The sequence below is a fragment of the Trichosurus vulpecula genome, chromosome 2 (genome assembly GCF_011100635.1).
Source record: "Trichosurus vulpecula isolate mTriVul1 chromosome 2, mTriVul1.pri, whole genome shotgun sequence".
NCBI classification, from domain to species: Eukaryota; Metazoa; Chordata; class Mammalia; order Diprotodontia; family Phalangeridae; genus Trichosurus; species Trichosurus vulpecula.
Window position 1 is genome coordinate 180,353,090 of NC_050574.1, and position 22,409 is coordinate 180,375,498.

The 22,409-nt window shown below is 37.6% G+C and overlaps 2 protein-coding genes across 3 annotated transcripts in view; one reads left to right on the forward strand and one right to left on the reverse strand.

Annotated features, from left to right (window-relative positions):
• Positions 1 to 22: 22 nt before the first annotated feature.
• Positions 23 to 802, forward strand: MRPL57 (mitochondrial ribosomal protein L57). The gene is made up of 2 exons (XM_036747529.1): positions 23 to 125; positions 251 to 802. The coding sequence occupies exon 2, from the start codon at positions 256 to 258 to the stop codon at positions 562 to 564; it is 309 nt and encodes a 102-aa protein (XP_036603424.1). The 5' UTR covers positions 23 to 125; positions 251 to 255; the 3' UTR covers positions 565 to 802.
• A 4,780-nt stretch (positions 803 to 5,582) lies between these two features.
• The window catches only part of ZDHHC20 (zinc finger DHHC-type palmitoyltransferase 20), a 111,037-nt gene continuing 94,210 nt past the window's right edge, over positions 5,583 to 22,409 (reverse strand). For both annotated transcript variants that reach the window (XM_036747531.1, XM_036747530.1), the window contains 4 exons: positions 18,102 to 18,188; positions 11,424 to 11,515; positions 9,979 to 10,045; positions 5,583 to 9,072 (listed from right to left, as the gene is read on the reverse strand). In XM_036747531.1, coding sequence (XP_036603426.1) covers positions 10,008 to 10,045; positions 11,424 to 11,515; positions 18,102 to 18,188 — 217 coding nt within the window. In that variant the 3' untranslated portion in view covers positions 5,583 to 9,072; positions 9,979 to 10,007. The remainder of the gene's footprint in view (positions 9,073 to 9,978; positions 10,046 to 11,423; positions 11,516 to 18,101; positions 18,189 to 22,409) is intronic.

Sequence of the window (22,409 nt, forward strand, 5' to 3'; positions counted from 1 at the left end):
CGAGGTGGACGAAGAAGGCGATTGGTTTGCAGGGGCGCTTAAACGTCTCGGCCGGTTTTCAACTCTGCGTCAGTCCGCTGCGGGAGCCGAGCGCTGCCTATTAGCTGAGGTTCCCTCTTCGCCAGGTAACGTCGGACCCACAGGGGCGCTTTGCCACGGCGGTCGGAGAGGGGGGAGGGCGGCGTGCGCGGCGCGGTAGCCTCTTCGAGGGGGCACCGCGCGCTCAGGCCGTTCTATCCCCTCCCCGCAGGCACCATGTTCCTGACCGCTCTCCTGCGCGGTACCCGGGTTCCCGGGAAGCAGTGGATCGGGAAGCACCGCAGGCCGCGGAAGGTGACCTGGGGGATGAAGCAGGGCATGATTCGGAGGCTGGAGATCGAGGCGGAGAACGAGTACTGGCTGAGCATGCCGTACATGACCCGGGAGCAGGAGTTCAACCATTCCCTCGCCCGCAGGCGAGAGAACTTCGAGGCCATCAAGCTGGCGCAGGCATCCAAGTTCCCCCCGCACAGGTTCTTCGAGGATCAGCTCAGCCATCTGAACATCTCCAAGAAGTGGTCCTGAGCCGCCGCCCCCTGCCCCCTGCCCCCTGCCCCGGACCCGCAGACTCGGAGCCGCGCGGAGGAAGCCTCTTGACATGCGCACAGGCCTCCTGTGGAAGGGCGGGCCTCTCCTTGGGACCCCAGACCCGGTAGCTTGAGTCTGTAAGAGGAGGAGGCGACTCTTAGGAGGTTACCCGAACCGCAGGGAGGCCGAAGTCGAAATGTTCTGGAGGGAAGAGTCAATAAAGCTACAAACTATTCTTGGTTGTTCTGTGTTGACGGGTAAAATTATGGGGAAGGGGTGAGGAGGGAAAGGAATATTGCAAATTGTAACATTTCGTTTTCCACCAGAAAATTTAAGGGTTGGTGGTTTAATTTTTTTTTTAAATAAGCCAGGGTTTCTTAACATTTTTTGTTTGTATGTCATGGAGCCCTTTGGTAGTCTGGTGAAAATTGTGGACTCCTCAGAAGGTTCTTAAAATGCATAATTATAATACCGATTTTTACAAGGGAAGTTAGTCAAATTGAAATGCAGTTATCAAAATATTTTTTAAAAAACCCACAGGTTTAAGGACCCCTAAGGTCCTGGTCTCTGGATAAAAAACGGCATTGAATTTTTTGAGGTGGCTAAAATTGTTTTTGGAAATTGTTCTTACTGAAGAAATATATGAAAATGCGTGAATTTAGGTGAAAAATTGAAATATAATAAATAACATCGTAAGATAATTAGTCTTGTCAGTTGTCCTGATTTATTTAGAAGCATGGATCTGGATATGTTAACTCAGTAAGGATATATAGAATTTATCTAGGACCATATATAATTTCTAGCATTTAATGCCACTTATGAACTGGCCCTGGCCTATCTACAGTGTTATTGCATTGCTATATCTGGAGTTGGGTTCTTGGGTTCAGTGCTGCCACTGTTTTAACAGTGTGTGACCTTTATGAAGTCACTTAGCTTCAGGTTCCTCATTTGTAAAAAGGGAGTGGGAGAAGGGCCCTTCCAAAGCCAATGACATGGCTGAAAAAAGTAGCTTCGTACCTGCTTTGTCTTGACAGTACCTTTTTAAAGTATTGTACCTCTAACTTCTCCATAAGTTATTTAATTGATGGTAAGTTTTGAAGAACTGTGGTAAAAGGAGATTTTTATTGTGAATATTGTTTCAACTTAACATTTCTGTGGTGGCATTTGTGAGCTGGATAAAACAGTTGTAAATAGTAAAGGTTTATGTTTCTAGTGGATTTTTTGGATGTAAATAAGCACCTTTGGGAGGAAAAAAAACCTTATGAATTAAATGTTTATAGCTTTTCCATATCAGATCATTAATTTGTGGTCCTGTCTCACATATCCCTCTTAAAAAAAAAAGGAGTTGGACTAGATCATCAAATAGGAGAACAGGGTATAGAAGCAAAGGAAGGAATTTGAAGAGGAAGGAGTTGTCATCAGTATCAAATGGTAACCAGAAGGCCAAAGAGGTTGAAAATTTGGTAATTGAGGTGCGTGGTGCCCTTTGAGTAAATATTGTCCATAAAGTGATAAGGCCAAGAAGAGTGGGTCATGAGTAAGTAAAGCCAGGTAAAAAGCGGAGTCCTGTCTTTGCACATCTGGTGGAAATTAGAACTAGGATGGATTGTTAAAGATTTAAACAAGTGAGCATATTTTTATTTTACTTTCCAATTCATGCTTTTTTTAAAAAAAACATGAATTCATCTTTCATCACCATTAAAAAATGAAAACACTTCCAATTTGTAGTATGGTCGAGAGAAAAACTTTGGATTTAGAATCTGGAGACTTAGCAATATCATTTAGTTGCTGTGGCAGTGGTCAAGTCACTTCACAGGTAACATCAGAACCAGTCAGGGCACTTTGCCCCAGTGGTAGATCACCTGTTTCCTAAACTGTTCATTGAGAATAATACTTTTTTTTTTGGTCTTGGTAACAGAGTTGTGTGGAAAGCACTTTGTAAACCTGAAAGCAGTATAGTAATGTGGGCCATTATCAGAGTTCTTAATATTGTGAGATCTTAAATAGATACTATCCTAACTAGATAACAGTTGTTTGGGTTTTCAGTTGGGATTTTCTTGGCAAAGATACTGGAGTGGTGTGCCATTTCTTTCTCCAGCTCATTTTACAGATGAGGAAACTAAGGCAAACAGGGTTAAGTGACTTGCCCAGGGTCACACAGCTAGGACGTGTCTGAAGCTAATTTGAATTCAGGAAGATGGTGCTCTATCCACTGCACCAACCAGCTGCCTACAATAGCTAGTATTTACATTAGCGCTTGAAGGTTTGCAAAGTTATCTCATTTCATCATCACAACCCCCAGGTTACAGAGGGGGAAGCTAAAGCATTCTTCATTTGAGTATAGTTTCTTAAGAAACGTTACTTTGCTCCTCCCCATGCTTTTCAACCTCTACTGTTTTTTTTTTAAATAAGGTAGTCCAATCCAGATCCAGTCATTGTTTCCATTCTACCTTTCTTGACTTACTTCACCTTAATCCACTTCATTGCCCCTATTCCAGCCAAACTGGCCTACTTGGTGTTCCCTGAATTTGGCATTCCTTTCCCACTGGCTTGCCGTTTCACTGGGCCTGGTGTGTACTGTTTCACCATCGCTTCAGAATTCTTCCCTTCTTCCAAGACACATCTGGGGGTGGGTGGGTGTGTGTGTGTGTGTGTGAGAGAGAGAGAGAGAGAGAGAGAGAGAGAGAGAGACCAGACCTATGGTTTCATCAGTGCAAGAAAATCTGGGCAAGGAAATTCCTTTTACTAATAAAGAGCAGCAACTGCTTGTGGCACAGTGGATAGAGTGCTGGACCTGGAGGTGGAAAGACTTCCATCTTCCTGAGTTCAAATCTGGCCTCAGACACTAGTTCTATGACCCTGGGCAAGAGACGCTTAACCCTGTTTGCCTCGGTTTCCTCATCTGTAAAACAAGCCGGAGAAAGAAATGGCAAACCACCCAGGATCTTTGCCAAGAAAACCCCAAATGGGGTCATGAAGAGTCAGATACAACTGAACAACGGCCCTATACTTTGCATTTGAGAATTTTCTGGGGTCCTGAAAAGTTGTGATTTAAGGTCCCACATCTAGTGTGTCATAGATTATAGATGTATGTTTGAAAAGACCTCAAAGGCCATCTGGTCCATTTTCCCATGAGGTTTGTAAAAGTTAAATGACTTTTTTAGTCTCACAAGGTAGTGTCAGAAGTGGGTTTTTCTGATTCTGAGTCCAGCTCTACCTGCTGAATTTAAATTAAGGTTAGGAGAAAGAAGGAAAGTGATGAAGGCCTCAGAGGACCTTAGAGCCCTCAACAGTGACTTACTATCCTGTTTCATTCCAACACTTAGCCACGAACATTCATTTATGGCTTCCTAAGAATCGAAAACAAAGAAACTTAAATCATGGGGTTTCATAGATGGTAAGGGATATTAGATCTCGATTATCTAGTTTAACCTTATTTTATAGAGTAAGAAACTGAAGCATGCAGAGGTCATGTATTTGGAGAGATCTAAACATCAAAAAAGAGCTCACTTTGTATATGTCGATTATAAGCACATTCCTCGAATAGAGGTAGCACAAGTATTATCCTAGTTGCAGGTAGGAAAATTGAGGCTCTGAGGGATAGCACTATTCACCATCACATATGCCGTGGTAGTGCCAGCACCTGAATCCAGGTTTTCTGATTCAAAGTTCAGTGTTCTTTTTTGTCATACAATACCAAACAAAATACGGCAGTCCAGCTTTAAGCGATGACTGGGAAACAAGGTCTTGTAATTTTTCTTTATTCATTTAGCTTTAGGGAGGAGGGAAGAAAACAACTATTGTTGAAACTTTACATTCTCTTCCCTTTATATTATAGTTATCCTTTCCCCACTGTGGTTTTGACATAGTGTGGGTCAGCATAAGAAATTAAATGGGATTCTTTTGGGAGTTTTTCAGAAGCTGCAGATGACACACAGGCCAGCAAACAACACAGAGAAAGTTTAGAAATTGAGAAATACGTAAAGTATGTGTATAGTATTATATGATATCAACTTTATCTTTTAACACCGTGATAATTCAAACTTCTCTGGTACAAAAATAGGACCAGAAAATTTTGTGCAGATTTTCCAGATTGGGCGGTGTTGGGCCCCTAACCCCTACTGTAGAATATATAGTAGTGATAAGTGAAACTCTTTAAAAAAAAAAAGTTCTTGTCTATAGTCAAATGCATATTATTGGGCGTAGTTCCTTTAGCACAGGTATAGCCAAATTCCCTTTGCGTTTGGTTCACAAAACCTTGGGCCCTTTTTCCAGATTTTTGAACATTTTGCCATAGAGGAAGCTGAAAAATGGGAGAGAGGGAAGTTTCTTAATTGGGAGTTAAGCAATCGATATAGAGGATAAATGAATAAGGGAACACTTTTCAAGATGAGTGGAAAACAAACTCATTGAAGGTAGGGATAAAGTGCGATGAACTGCAGTATCTGTAAACTGGGGATAACCAAATTACGTCCTCATGATAATTAGGAGTTTGCAGTCATCACTCTCCCGCCTTTATATCAGTTACTGTGTCTCCCCCAGTAAACTGTAAGCATTAAGCCTACAGAGTTGTATCTATCTTTGTACCCCTCAATCTACATCACAGTGCCTTGCACTTAATAAACTTAATGTTCGTTAAAAATGGATTAACCTTATTTTCAAGTTGATCAAACCTAGTGAGTATACATAATTTAAAATAAATTATATTTCATTTATATTATTTGGTAAAATCCCTAAACAATCAAGAATACAAGCTCTGGCAAATAAACGCTGGCAAGTTTCTGAGTATGGGTTCTCTGGTGGACTGTATGCTAGTCATTTCATTAAGAGAGGCTCATCACAGGTTGGCCTCTTGGTGATAAAATTTTTTCAGCGATAGAAATCTTCATACAACAGAAACATAATTACATGGTTGTGATATGCATCGATGGAAAGAATCCTCCATACTAATAAAACCATGGATCATTGAAATATTTGGTAAATGTGACTTTTGGACAAAGACAATATTATAGTACTTAATTTTCTGGATTTCATCTTTATTTAATAAAGTCATAGAACATAATTTTTTGAAAAAAAAAAAAGGAACTCAAAAATGATTTGTCTTCATGTTAATGTCTAAACAGCTCAAGAAGCTTAATGCAAATATTCAACATTATGTAATGGTCCAATGTTACATTTGTGAAAAACTATACACATGACTTATGATACAAGTAAAAATATGAAGAAACCCAAAACAAAATGTATTTTAAAATCTGTTTGTATAAAAGCATTTCTTAAAAAATCATTTCAAAATACAAGTGGCCATGTTTTCCTTTAAGTAGGAACAGTCTCATCTGCAACCATATACAAATATAATAAACTTGACATATTTCATGGCTCTGTATGATCCATACAGACTTAAATACAGTTCTCTGCCTCTTCATGCAACACAATATAATAATGTAAGATGAAGTCATTAGAAAAATATGGACTTTTAAAAACTTATTTAGAATTCAGGTTGAAAAATACATAATCTAGATATTATGGAACACAGATTTTACTTTTACATATTTTTAAAAATCATAAGGAAGTATTGGATATGGCCCTTATTCTGGCTAAAATGCAAAAAAAGTCATGAATTTAATACCACCTTAGAGTGAAATAATATGTTATACGCACTGCATGTATTTTGATGTACAGAATTTGATTCTGTGACCTAGGCAAAAATGTAAATAGTAGAAATCTGCAGGACTCTGTCAATTCTCAGGTCCTAACAATTTAGAAATCCTAACACTAAGCCCTTAACAAGTCTACTTTAGAGATTAGTGTGTAGAAATCCCAAATGTTTGATAGTCTTATAGGTGATACTGTAAACATGGTCAAAATCAGCTACCTTGTGGAAACAAAATTCAAGTAACCATTGCATATTGGATTTAAAATGGCAATGATAATTTATGTTACTTATGATCACTACATATGTAAAGATACATTAAAAGCAGACCCCTACATAAAGATGAACCTGGACTTTTGTAAACATGTTCAGCTGCTCTTTGGTTTCATGTAGTGATACTGATAGGGTGCTGTAGATGCTGAATGTCTAGCTAAATTTAAGAAATACTGGCAAAATGAGAATCTTTTCTAATTTGTTAACTAAAAGGAATAACTACATCACTTAGAATTCAATTTTACTTTCTTCAATTATTCTAATTGTTTTAGGTGTTCAAAGGAAAAAATGGTACTTTTGATTTGTAAACAGATAATCATTTTTAAAAAATCTATTATCTTGAAATTGATTAATAGTATTAGTCAATGCCAGAATAAATACAGATGTAGCAGCCTTCCCCAAACCAGTCTACTCACTGCCCCTGATTTCTTCAGTACTGGGTCATTAGGAAACAGGCAAATATTTAGTCAAATATTACTCCAGAATGGTGCTAATGTGACTGACATACACTAAGATCAGATCATACATGCTGGTAAGTCAAATCCAAACTACACAAGCTTACAATAACAGATGGGGTTAGAGCTTACTGTGCTAGTTTTTCAAAGAAGTAATTGAAGTAAAAGAATTTGAAAGCGATATCAAGCACCATAAAAGTACCTGCACAAATCTGATGATGAAAAACATGCAGATCAAAGATATGTCTTCCTAAATATGAAAGGCCAAACAATGGACAGAAGCACCAGCAGAATATTTCTGATTACAATCAAATCATTTGAACATTTATCTATAGATATCTAAAGTGAATGCTGTCAGATTAAACGGTACATTTGACTGGTAATGAAGTTTCTTTTATCTCTTATTTAAGACTGATTCAAATTTGAGCAAAGCCTAATAAGAATGAAGGATTAAAAAAGAACATAAATTAATACTCTAGACTTAAGAAATTGGATTTTTAAAGCTTATTTATTCCTTTCATTCTCAAGCAAGTAGATAATTTTGAAAGCTGGTATTAGTTGAAAATTCAAAAATTAGGTAAGTCATCTGAAAAGTAAGACCAGAATGTTCAATATTAATTAGTGCTAAAATATGGAATTAAATAATAATGCTTGAACTGGTTATGTCATTTTGGAAACATTTACTAAATAACGTATGTAGGCTCTTTTTTTTGGAGAGGGAGGTGGTGTATGAGATAACTTTTCTGACACCTATGTTTAGATAAATTAATAGGCTTAAACTTTTAAAAACTCTTTACCAGAAACAATGAGTAGTTTTGACTCGGGGTGGGGGAATATCTCAGATGCTAAACCTTGAAAAATAGCAGACACTATTCCTATGCTATTTCCAATTAATAAATACATGTTATATATTAATGAAGATGAACCCACAACTTGTGTGTTCCTTAGATTTTAAAAGAAACACCTCTCCAAAAAAGTTTTCATCCAACCAACATTCAAAGCTAGATTTCATTTCTTAGGAAGCGAGGAATATTGTGTTGAAGTGGTAATGGACTACACAATTTAGATTCTATATTTCCTGAGGTCAGCCAGTTTCCACCTCATTAGTGGAACAGAATAATTTCCCTTAATAATTTTCTAATTTAAATGGAATTTAAATGACACTAAAACAATTTCAATGTATTTATTACATCCTAAAAAAATGTAGGGAAAATGTCACTGCCCTGCCCTGCCCAAGTTTACTTATGTCTTGGTCCTCTACCTACTAAGTGTTCCCCATATTACTAAAAGGACATAAGAATCTTCATGCAGCAAATGTACTTCGGAGTTTCCCTACTTGTACAAAATCCCCTGAATATCTCCAGAAAACAGAATAAGGCTAAAATATCCTTTTAGCTCCACAGTGCCAGGTTTCCATTAAGCCCCTGTCACATGCTACTCTGCATGGCAAATGACTAGGACCTATGAATGTTGGCTTATTTAATGACTGTAGTCAGGTATTTGAATTCCTTCTGAGTGGTACTTCACAACCACTAATAAAAAAGGCCTTTATTAAAAATGATAACAGTATAAAACTATTTAAAAACTTGCAAACGTTCAGTATAAAAAGCAAGAATTCTCCGTAATCTTATTTCTTATATAGTACAAATCTTTAAGAGGAATGCTATTCTTAGTAATGAATTTCAGCCATGTATAGAGCTGCCTGTGCCTGTACCTCTACCTGTACCTCTACCTGTACCTACTTCCTATTATCAAAATTCTATTTGTTTTTCTGGAGTATCAATTTTTATATATGCTAAGATAACTGTGATGTTATTCATGCTTTAAAAAAATTAGACACTAAGCTAAACGTGATAAAACATACTATTGCATTTTATGAAGTAATTATTTTTAAAAAGTCAAGTCACTTTCGGAGCAGGGTAAGTCAGTGTTGCATAAACACAAATTTAAGGTTCTTAAGGCATCTGTCTTATTTCCTGCTCAGCAGTAATGTTTATGAGCATCAACTTATCTGTACAGAGACTTCATTTTCATACATCTTATGTAATATTTGATTCGTTTCATTCCACTGATCACTTCTTCCAAATAAAATAAAAAAAGAATTCAAGCAGAATATGTTGCATAAACCTATTAAAACATAAATCATTGGCACTTGATTAAAAACTTAATTTTATATTTTATTAAAATACATGAATAATCAGGTTCTGAAGATGGGCCTGAAGCTAGGTCTTCTGACTTCACATCTGCTACTCTCTCCACTATACCACACTGCCTCATAGGAAGCACACTAGAATCACACATGTTAGATAAGGGACTCCCACTCAGCCATATATATATATATGTAGAGAGAAAGAGAGAAAGGGAGAAAAGGGGGAGAAGAGAGAGACAGAGAGAGAGAAAAAAAGATTCTACCACCTCTTTCAGGACTCAATTTAGTGCTTAAACAAATTTCATTGTCAAGAAATTACTACTTATGTCTGACAAATATTTTTGGCTGCAGTTTAAACTAATTTCCTCAAATTCTTTCTTCTGGGAACATGAAGGACAGTTGATCAGCACCCTTTATATATACACCTGAGTAGAGTAAGCAGCTCAAGAACTTTATATCTTCTCCACATTAAATATCACCAGCCCTATTGATCTCATTGCTTATAATTAGTAATTCTGTGGCTCTTGTTTCTTTTCTAATTATGACTAAGATGAAAAAGGGCAAAAATTACTTGTTAAATAGTTAATGAATTGTTTTCAAACAAATAAAGATCTTAATTCTTTCTATGCAAAACAAAATTGTTCTTCTGAGTTTTATTAACCAGTTAACAAATCTTGAGGACTGAGCTGCTAGAAACAATGACGAGGTAAAACTCAGTCAAATGCTCAGGCTAGTCTACTGATCACAAAGAGAACTGCATGGATATTGCTAACATAAGCAGACATTTTTCATGATTATTTAAGAATCAGCCATTTTTTGCAATTACAAAATATGCACATAAATTCATTTCTGTAATAAAGAAACTGCCTTTGTGTTAATCTTACCTTAGTCTCATTCAAAGGTTAACAGACCATCAACTTTCTATCGAAACTGAAACATGGTTCTTTATCCCTAAAAAGCAGATTGCCATACAAAAAAAAAAGTTACTCCATTTTGAAACTAGACGGCAAACTAAATAACAATACAATAATACTCTGTTTATATGACACTCAGAGGTCTAGCATCCTCAGTTGTCCAGAAGCCAATAAACCCAGAAATAAGCAATAGCTGAAGAAATAAAATCAGATTTTTGCTAATAGTTGTGAAAATGCAAGCTATATTTCAGGATATTGCCACTTAGATGATTCAAGTCCATACGATGGTAATATTTCCCCATAAATTTAAAACAAATGATGTAGTGGGCAGGATGAAGCTGACAAAGAAGGCAAGCTTATATGAGGCTAGTACTCAACCAGAACCATTACATATCATTCCCCTCAGCCCTGTTCCAGATTTTCTCTGGACTTAAAATCATGTCTCTCCCCACCCCCCCCCACCCCCCACCCCTTTACTGCTGGACTCTCCTCTGCTCAGCACCCAGGACCTCACTAACCTGGAACACTCTAGTATGCCTCCAGTCCATTCACCTTGCTTATCCCTCCAGCTGCACATGCCATCTCCCATAGGTGAATTCCTTTTAAAGCCTCCATTTTGTGGAGGGTGCCAAGCTAATCTCCCTTCATTTCCCTCCTGGTCCTATTCCTGACTTTTCTGTAGATTTCAAAATCATGCCCCCTCTATTGCTGGCTCACCCTGCAACTTTCCTCAAGAGTCTGGGCCCTTTCTGACCTGGAAGAGTCTACTATCCTGGCAGCCTGCTCATCCCAGTATATCCCTCTGCAAGTCCCATCCCCTTCTCCCAATGGTGAGCTCCTCCTGGTATCTAAATTGTGAAGAGGCTGACGCTGGACTACCTTTATTCTCCAATCCCTATCCTCCACTTTACACAGAACTTTAAACGAACAAAAGAATAACTTAGAAAAACAGCTTTGGATGCTTTAGTTTTTCCTTTCCTTTCCCCTCCCTTCTTCTTTTCCTACTTGCCCAGGCTAGAAATGTAGCTGCTACTCACAGGCCAGATCCTTTTTCATTAGCACAGAAGCTTTAACCTACTCATTTTTCCCAAGAGGGCCTGTTTAGCTCTCAGCCTGGTGGCCTCTGGCTCCTAGGGGCTCATCATGTACATGCCAGACTTTGTGTGGAAAGCTTTAGTCCTAAAAACTCAGAACTCCCAAACTCAAGGAATCTACTGGCCCCAGCCTGCCCAACAGCAGGGATCATGGATGTGTGCCACCACACCTAGTTCAGTCTGTTCAATAATAACTTCATCCACTTATTGATAAGAGCTCATCATACAATATCAATTTTTAGGAAGAGTTTTAAGCTTAAATTTCCACTAAGGCTTTGGGACAATTACGTTTATAGAACAGAATATAATAATATGTATTACCTGATCTGACATCTTGTTCTGATCCAGTGGCCAACAAGAAATTTTTTGATTCACTAAGTGGCCCCACAGAAAAGTTTTGAGTTGATCCAGAACTGGAAAAAAAAAAACCAACAAATAATGTATTTAATCATTTAATATTCATCAATGGTACTTCATAAATTTGGTATTGCTCCCCTCACCCAACTCTGGGATAATGAAGCAGTCAGTAAGTCAATAAACATTTATTAAGCATCAACTGTGTACCAGACACTGGGCTAAGTGCTGGGGTGACAAAAAGAGGCAAAAGACAGTCCCTGCCCTCAAGGAGCTTACAGTCTACTGGGGAGACACTTGATGGAAGTAAGGGGTAAGGGTGAGTTACTAAAACAGATTGCAAATGTAGACTTTTTCACTAGCCTACCTTCTGGTTTTGATTCATGAATTATGTAACATAGCAGGGAGGGGCAACCTCATTATGTAAAACAGGGCTGAAGGAGATTGTGGCAGAAGGCACCTGAGTGATATGAGATGAGGAGAGGACAAAAGTGGGAACTCTCAGTAAACAGATTCAATTTTTTTCTGTAAAATATGAGGCAAGGTTCAGAGTTGAGAGGATGGGGGAAGAAGAGTAATGGGATGTCTGAAGAGGGATGAAAAGGTTTGGAAGAGCTGCTATAGTGAGTGGAACAGTAGTTCAGTTAGGGAAGTGTGAAAAGATTGCCTTGCAGCTGTGAAGACGCAGTTGAAGTCATGTAACATAAATTTGTAGTAGATCTGGTCAGCACCATGATTTTTCTATAGCTTCTTCTGATCTCCTGGACAACAGCCACAACCACTCAAAAGAATTTAATCTAACCATGTAAACATGAAAACCAAATGGCTGAAGAATGCCTTCTCCTTGGATTATGACATGCAATTAGAGAGACAACTTGTGGAGCTCGTTTGTGTGAATACAGATATTTTGGATAGTTGGTATAAATAGACAATGAATTGGGCCTAGAATTAAATGGGGAGGAGAGCTCATTGTGTTGCCTTTGGGAAATTGCAAAGCTTGTTTAAAGACCTCACTTTCCCAAGAGGCTCATCTTTTCAATACCGATATTCTGCCAGCATTGTTATATGGATGCAAATCATGGAATACTACACTCTCCAAAGAATTAAAAATGATTATCACTAAAAGGTTAATGGGTCTCAGCAGACTGAACATATAACAAGTAAGAAACTACAAAATAAAAACCAAGGAAGAGTTGAAAATATATAACCAAAAAAAAAAATGGTCTGGTAGTGTGGGCATAGAGGGCAATGACTGATGGACAGCTAAGCTCCACTGTCAGCCTCAAAATATTACGAGAAAGTGAGCAAGGTCTCCTGCACGCTGGGTGCAACCCCTGGGTCCATCTTCAGAGAGAACATGGACTCATGTCACATATGGACCTCTTTATTTCTCATCAGGCTATAATCTAGACTTCTCCATCATGCCCCAGAAAGCACTTCATCTTGGAAGATCACTTATGCCCTGGAACATATGCCTCAGCCCCCTGTGGCCCCTTCCTCTGATTGGGTAGCTCCTCTTAGAATCTCCAGTTAAGGAGGTCAATTCCTTCATTTTTCACCAGGCTATACCATGGATTCCTCTATCATGCCCCCAGGCCAGGTATACTACCCATCCCTTCTTCAGCTCCTTTTAATGTATTGTTTTCCTCTTTAGAGTGTAAGCTCCCCGAGGGCAGGGGTTTGCTTTTTGCTTATATTTTGTATCCTCAGTGTTTTAGCTCAGGGCCAGGCACACAGTAAGCACTTAATAAATGACTGCTGACTGACTGATAGGTCAGGCAGGTAGGCATAGGTCCTACCTGCGTTATTAGAGGGAACAACTACATCGATGAGATCGCAGATTAATGAATATTTGAGTAGTAGAACACCTGAAATGGCCAGAAGTAGATGGAGATACTTTTTGAGCAGTTTTGAAAAAAAGATATTTAGCAGTGGAGAGTATTTTGGTTACTGTCTCTTGTAATACCTAGCTAGGTTGGGCTGGGTATCAGAGCCCAGAGACAGAAGTTGAATGAGTTTACAATACTCTGGCTTAAAGAGAAGTGCTATCCACAACCAAGAGTTAACACTTTCTAAACTCTTTTAAGTGTGATGATTAACTGAAAAAGCTTGTGAAGGCTATGTTTGACTAGAGAAGAGAAGAGGATTTCCCTTGCTAAAGAGCAGTGAGGATCAACAACAGTCAAGCAGTGAGCAGAGAGGCAATATCCTGTGGCGCAGACGCTGCTGAATGGACCAGTAACATTGAAGCCTGAACTCCAGAGTTGTGAGTTACTGTAGGTAAAAGAGTTTCTTCCCTCATGTGCTTCCATGATAGATTCTTATAAGGGATGCTAATTCTTCATCATTCTTACTGAGTACATTGGTGAAAGAGTATGACTTGATTTTACAGGAACACTATGATATATTTTATTATTTATACATTTGCTTTAACATATTAGTCATTCACTCTCCAGCGGGTAATCATAATGCAACTGCCTTCTCCCTCCACTTCTGGGCCCCCCTTCTTGTCCTTCTGCCCCTATGGCCCCATTCTACTGGAACCTTCATTTGGAGGAGGGGCCCAGACCAGTCCTTGACTCTCAAGACTTTGCCATCATGTCCCTACACAGGTACTTTCCTCCTCCCTCTCCCCTACATGGTCTTCCTTTTATGTATAGTCTTCCCTCGTTAGAATGTAAGCTCCTGGAGGGCAAAGATAGTTTTTCTTTTGCTAAATTTGTATCCCCAGTGCTTAGCACAATACTCGGTACATATTAAGTACTTAAAATGCCTGTTGACTTGACATATTAGTATTTGTAATATTAATAATTCTTTTACATTATTAAGTAAATGGTTATACTTCTTGTCATTATTGTGAGTGGATGATTGTGTAAATATCAGGCACTAGGTGGATACATTTCCTTGTAAGTGACTGTGGTTGTATATTTAAAAAACACATTGGAAAGGGGCCTCAAATTAGGGGAAATGAATTTCCTCTCGACAGGAGAGTCTGCATGTAACTCTGTGGTGGAGGCCTAACTCTGGAAATTCAGAACTGTGACTGTGGGAGGAAATTAGAGTGAATAAGTCAAATCCAGGTAGAAGTAGGTAGAGTGTCTCACGTGCCTAGGTGAAAGGCATGAGAACCCTATACGATGTGGGTAACAACTAGACCCTACTTGTAGCACAAATAAGGTGGGGGCTATTGATGTTATGTGCCTTGTGAGTCACCAGTGATGTAGGTGGAAGACCCTATCATATAAGATTATCCATTATGTGAATTACATTTAAATAAAAGTGCTTCACTAGATACCTACCTATCCAAAAGCTGACTCCCTTCTCCTCACTGATTTATGCCTTGCCTGAATACACTGGCTAATTATTAGGCTTCACACACTTGATTTAAACCACATGTGTATTAGACATCTGTAAAATTAAAAAACCCATATTCCATGGTTTAAAGGAACAGAGGCTCCAACATAGAGTGGAAATAATACTTAACTTGGGAGTTAGAAAACTTGGATCTGAGTTCTAGCTCTAGCACTTACTAGCTGTATGACCTTGGGCAAGTTACTTAACGAGCTGGTACAGAAGAAACAGGTGCTGGATATTGAGTCAGACAATCTAGGTTCAAGTCTTGGCACTGCCACTAACTTCTTATGCTTTCGAAGGGCACATAATTTCAATGTAAGTTGTAGGTTCCACCATTCACAAAAATCTTTGAGCATGGCCTTAGTAACAGACCAAGTCTGTGTTTCTAGGACCAGCCTAGCTGAATACAACAAAGGCTCCTCACCAGAAAGTTGGCAACTTGCCATGTCAAAACATGGGACCACAGGCTCATATATTTAGAGCTAGCAGGGCCTTAGAGCCAGGCAAGCCTACCCCTTCACTGAACAGATGAGGAACTGAGGACCAGAGAAGTTACGTTACTTGTCTAAGGTTACATGGACAATAGGTGGTAAAGCCAGAATTTGAACTCAGGTCTTCTGATTGTAAATCCAGCAGTCTTTCCCACTGTACCACACTGAAGTGCAACAACATGAACCAAGAAAAAAATCCAAACTTGTCCCACATCATTTGTGGCCCCCTTTGCTTGCAATGATGTAGCCAAGTGGTGGAAAAGGGTGCTAAGAATCATACTCGTTAGACTGTATTATATAAACTTTAATCTAATGGTTGGTCCTCGAACTGTGAGATCCTTGACCAGGGACTAATGAGCAGATATTGCTAGAGAAGCTAAATCAAATAAACCTTGACATTCTTGCTCTCAAAGAACCCTGAGGAAGGAAGGGCCACAAATACTCCTAAGGGAGGCAGGGAGAGCAGTTGGTTATACTATATGTACAGAGGATGTACAAGAAATGATATTGTAAGTGACAGTTGACCCTCTCATATTATAGTACTGATTTTAAGTACAACTTGGAAAAAAAAGACTGTTCAGAAAGTAATTAAGATTTCATGCACCAATATCTTTTGTTTAAGATGAAGAGGTAGAGAAATTCTATGAATGACTGGATAAGACCCTTCAAATTCTAACAACAAACACCATCAGTCTTGGTGAATTCATAGCCAAGGTGAGAAAAGCTGAGGACCAAGAGGCATATAAAGGAAAATGTAGTTCATGAAAAGTGAATGAACGAGGCCAAATACTTAATAGATTACACAGAAGCCTCACGTGTTCATAAAAAGAATTGGCACATGCTAGGCACAACTAAAACAGCAAAAAAATGAAATAAATATTTTAACAGACATGAAACAATGTGCTATTGATATGGGAATTACTTTTTGATTAGCTTTCTGTGAAAGCTCTGACTACCAACTTACAAGGCAAAGCAAGGCAAGAAGAAAGATTAATAATAAAGAGGTAATGTGGTATACAATTGAAGCAACTCAATCCTCAATTTCTTAAGCAGGTAATCAGTTCTGAGAAATGGGAAATAGACACCAGAAATATTGTTGACAGGGATTACAATAATTTTATACAGAATCTTAATGGCTGTCAATGGTCTACCATAAGAACAAGACCAAAAGAACCCATAGAGTTTCTTAGTCAGCAAATATTTGTCCTACTTGCCAAGCAAAGAGAGATGGTAGATAAAGTCAACACTAGGTTAGAATAGAAACTCAATATGAAAAATCTTCAAAAAAAAAAAAAAGAAAAAAGGATGATGGGCAATCATGAGCTGTACTGCCTTATGAAGCAGGAGAATGTAAAGATCAGTTTAAAGAAAGCTTGCCCAGAGACCCAACTAAGTAAAGTCATCCCAGGGCATATCAGCATGAAAATGGCAGGATAAAAAAACAGAAGAAAAATACAAAATAGATGTATAGACCATTATCAGTCAAACATTTATTAAAGCCTTAATGTGTGAGGAACTGTGCTAAGTACTGAGGAAGCAAAGAAAAGAAAGAGTTGTCATCTTCAAGCCACTTATGTTCTAAAAGTATCTAGTCTAATAAACTGTTTACCATCAAGAAGAGTGGGATCACCACACTTGGACCTCAAGGTCACAGTGCAAAGTGTGCTTACATGGAGGTAGAAACGGCCCCAAAGAGAAGAAAGATGAGAAAAACAGTTGTAGTGGACCAAGTGTATATGGAGTACATCCCTGCTGAAGAGACACAATTGTGAGGGCACCAGATGACTGATAAGCAAAATATCTGAAAGAGAAGATACTAAAGCCTTGGAAAAAAACTTGGACCATATTAATTCCATAAAAAGATAACTATGAAAATATCCACAACTACTGACCTACATGCAAGCTGCAATATACAACTAACTGATGAGGAACTTTCAAGGATAGCAACCAAAGACATCATCAAGGAGAGGTCTGACAGGAAGAGAAGATGGGTTGGTCATGGACCCAGGGGGATGGGGTGACAGTGGACAGCCACAGAACTCCACTAGTACCTTCACAATGTCAGCAGAAATTAAGGAAAGACTCCAGCAGTGGATTAGTGCCAACTTACAGGAAGAAATGGACAAGAGTTGCAGAGGATAACAGACTTGGGCAAATGGAGGGAACTCCAAATTGATAAGATACACTGGAGTATTATTATTTGGAATGTACTTGTCATTCCACTGGTATAGGAAACACCCAGTGAGGAAATTTGTTCTACATGAGCAGACTGACACTTGCTCTACAGCTTACAGTCTTAAGGAGCTGACTGGGACATTAAGAAGTTAAGTGACCTGCCTCAGGATGTGTCAAGAGTCAGAGGTATGATTCAACTCAGGCCTTCCTGATTCCTTTATCTACTATACCATGCTGTCTCCCTTGATTTATTATGTTTGGCTAAACGCTGTATATTTATGAAGAATGCTGAAACTATTGTGGGTGGTTTAACAGACATAAGATCTGAGTTTAATAAAAGGCTATATATTTCTACATAAATAAAAGATTAACTAGTACAATCATGAATACCTGAAAGAGTTCTTGAGCACCATTCTTGACCATCTGTGCAAGGCTGTACACTCTGTACGTAAACGGTGAAACACAGTTAACAGGAAAACTTAAGTCAACTAGAACTCTTTCCTCAACTATGCCAATCAGCTGACTTTTAACATATGTATAGTGCTTAATTTACAGAACTGTACATACTACAGATGAAAAGCACCCCATTATTTACATGTACAAAAAGGATAGAAAGCTCACTCACCTCCTGGTGTGTTCATGGTGATTTGTGCCAGTAACCTGCTCTGTTTCCATCATGAGGCGAGTTGGGAAATTAATACCATCACCTAAACTGCATGATTAAAAATATTAGTGATTACTTTAAATTTTACTAGACAGCTTAAATTAAAGTGATTAGGCTTATCACCTGCCTTTGAGATAAATAATAAAAAGCGAGTAACACACACAACCACAAGTCATTCCTCAATATATAAGTGACCAAAGGACATGAGCAAATAGTTTTCAAAAGAATTGCAAACTATTAACAGTTGTATGAAAGAATGCTCCAAATCACTAACAAGGAGAGAAATGAAAATTGAAACAACTCTGACATCTTATCTCACATTTTGCAAACTGGTGAAGATGTCAACAGATGGGAACAGTCAATGCTGGGTTGATAGGAAGAAATGCACACATTGTCAGTGAATAACAACTGCTGGCAATTCACAAATGGGTACAATTTTAGAAAGCAATTTAGAATTATGTAAATAAAGTGACTATATTGCCCATACCCTTTGACTCAGAGATTCCACTACTAGGCCTATACCCCAAGAAGGTCCCTATTATACCAAAATAATTAAAGCAGAGTTTTTTGTTACAGCAAAGAATTGGAAACAAAGTGAATGCCCATCAGTTTGGGGATGGCTAAACAAATTGTGGTATATGAACATAACAGAATACTACTGTGCTGTAAAAAGTGACAAATATGATGAATTCAGAGAAGAAAGAAAAGACCTAAATGTAGTGATGCAGTGTAAAGTAAGCAGGGCAGGGCCAACAAAACAATATACATGATGACTGCAACAATGTAAATGGAAAGAACCACAAAAAAAGTTAAAAAATAAATGTTATGAAATTAAAAAGAATCATGGCTCCAAAGAACAGATATGTAAAGACCTATCATCCTACCCCTCTACTCAGGTAGGAGATTTATGAGTGTGGTACATCGCGCATATTTTTGGACTTTCTTAATTGTAGTGGTCAGTTATGTCGATTTCTTTCCTCTCTTTTCTCTGTCTTTAAAAAATATTACTTGTTATACGGGAAGTCTCTCTGGGAGGGGGAGTAGAAAGAATATAGGGAAAAAAAATCATAGTAATATTAAAAAACCCAAAAGATATTAATAAGATCTTATTTTTAAAAGGTGCAGTAGCTTCTTTCAAGTCAGGAGGACCCAAGTTTGAATCCTGCCTAAGACACTGTGTGACTTATGGCAAGTCTAAAATGAGGATAACAATTTAGCAACTGATTCACAAGTATGTTGTGCAGATCAAATCAGAATCATATGTATTGCTTTAATTTCTCTCATTATGAATGATTTTGGCCATTTTTTTCATACGGTTGATATTTTAAATATGGTTGTTGCTCATTTGCATTTCTTTGAAAAACTCATATCCTTTGATCATCATGTACTGTTTAATAAGAGCATTTGGTTTTATACACTGGAAGTAATTTCCTATGTTTCTTACATCAGCCTTTTATTAGAGATATATTATATTTGAAAATTAAGGTAAACTGAAAGACAATAGTCTGAGTATAATCAATTTATTAGTTAGTCTAGAAGTAATCAATAAACTGGGTCTATGGCCACTCTCAATGACCAAAGACTATGAGGTAGGGCTTACTAGCCTTCATATAGTTTTGGAAAGTGCAAGAGAACAAAGAACAGAGTTGAGTAGGTAGGGAAAACAACGTAATTGATTATATAGACTGGCAGCATCATGCGTGAGGACAACATGACTGGTTGCATCAAGAAGAGTGGGCTAACATCCACATTAGGCTAATAACAACCCCTCTCTGTTATTAAGGAATGCTGGATTGATTTATGGGACCCATTTGCATTCTAAGAATACTGGAGTGGACCATGGATGGCAGACTTACAGGCTCCTAGGAGAGTTTGTTAGTGAGATAATACCCTCCTTAATTGTACAAAGACAGGCAAGGATGGACAATATACCTTGTGGAAATACATCAGTCTGTAGGCCTTTAAAGATGAGGTATGGTAGATAACAGTTTTTCTTTTAATTATACCTTTAAATTAGCTCGGAAGGAAAGCTAAATTCCTGAGTTCAACTCAAGGACAGAGCAAGGTGGCTCTAGTTAGATACAGATTCAATTATAAAAATCAATATAGCATAAAATCAATTACATTGTAAAATCAATACAGTAGAAACTCAGGGTGATATTAACTTTCATCTTTTCAGATATTTTATATAAATATCTTCCCTCAATTTACAGCTTTTCTTATCCTAACTGCCCTGATTTTGTTGTGTAAAAACTTTTTAATTTCACATAATCAAAATTGTAATTTCTATCTTTTATGTTCTCCTCTTTTCTTCTTTAGTTAAAAATTCTTTCTCCTAACTACAGATATGAAGGATACCTCCTTCCCATTCTGCCTACAATGTAACTTTTCACATTTAGTGTCATTTGTCAAGTTGGTGTTTATTGTGTTATAGTCTAAGATGCTACTCTAGATTTAATTACTGCCAAACTGTCTTACAATTTTTCCAACACTCCTTGTCTAATAGAGTCATTACTACAGTAATCTTTGAGTTTGCTGGATTTTTGAACACTGAATGAGATATATATATATATGTATATGTATACATAAAATTGCATGCTTATCTAGTCTGTTCCACTCTTATACTTTTCTATTTTTTAACAAGTACCAAACAGTTTGGTGGATTACTTATTTAATATATGTTAATATGTTATATATTTTAGGTAATATTATTTGTATGTAATACAATAAATAGAGGTATGTACATGTGTCTGTTATTCACTTATTTGAAGGACATCGAGCTGCGTCCTTTTTTGTTTCAAGTTTTAGCAAGGATCACAATAGTGGGAAATTGAGAACAACATATGAAGAATCAGTTCGCTACTTTCGAGAATAAGTATTCTATTCAAGCAGTTAGGACTTTAGATGACTTTGGGGGCCATTTTGGAAGAAATCACATTATCTGAAGCTACATACAAAATCTACATCATTGCCTGCTGCTGTTGTGTCATTTCAATCATGTCAGACTCTTTGTGACTCTATTTGGGTTTTTTTTTTGGCAAAGATAATGGAGTGGGTTGTCATTTCCTTCTCCAGTTCATTTTACAGATGAGGAAATCAGGCAAACCAAGTTAAGTGATGTGCCCAGGGTCACACAGCTAGTAAGTGTCTGAGACCAGATTTGAACTGAGGTCTTTCTGATTCCAGGCCTGGCACTCTATCCACTGTGCCACCTCGCTATCCACAACACTGCCTACCCAGTTTCTTAATTCTATTTTATTGACCAACAGATTTTTTTAAAGTTTCAGGGAAGCACCGATTATGGGGCAGCAGTATTAGCAGCTAGTATTTATATAGCACTTAAAGGTCTGCAAAGTGATTTACAAATATCATCTCATTTTATCCTTACAACAACCCTGGGAGGTAGGTGCTACTATTATTCCCATTTTACGGATGAGGAAACTGAGGTAGACAGTGACTTGCTTAGGGTCACATAGGAAATAGTTATTTGAGGTCAAATTTGAACTTGTCTTCCTGATACCAGGTTCCCTCTATCCATTACAAAAAAACCATCATGCAGATTTAGCTTAATCTGAATTCTATATGATCATGATAACATAGAAATTGCTTAATCGATATTTATAATGATGACCATTAGGCACTATAAGATTCTGAAGTGTTCTTAATTTTTTAAAAATTATGTTCTATATAACTTTCATGGCAAATATATTTTATTGTCTTTTAACTATCTAAAAATTTAATTTGTGTACCATATTAACTAGATTATTTGATTAAGTAGATTACCCCATTCCTTGAACATGTTGGATAATAAGGAATTTAATAAACATTTTTCAATTTTGTGAGAACTTTAAGATGAAGTATGTAGTAATTCACATTTATGTAGCACTATGAGGTTTATAAAAGTGCTTTCCTCAAAACTACCCTATAAAGCAGGGTATCGTTCTTATTTAACAGATGAGCAAAAGTAAAGCTCATAAAAATTAAGTGACTTGTCTAAGGTCACAGAGCCAAGGCAGTAAACATTAGAGATAGGATTTAAAGTCAGGGTTTCTAGTGCTATTGCCATTACGCTATACTGCCTAAGTACAACCTCCAGTACTACCTGTTTTTCAGTTTACTTTCAAGATTAGAATAAATTCTTGGTATTCTGTTTTAGTAGTGGCTTACAGGATGCAAAGTAACAGAAAATGGAAAAGTGATATATATTACATTTTTAAATGCAGGAAATACATTTACTTCCCTTCTCCCATCCTGTATTTCAAAGGCCCA

Bases quoted from the DNA above. Each gene is read 5' to 3' on its own strand.
- MRPL57 (XM_036747529.1), top strand. From the start codon at position 256: ATGTTCCTGACCGCTCTCCTGCGCGGTACCCGGGTTCCCGGGAAGCAG.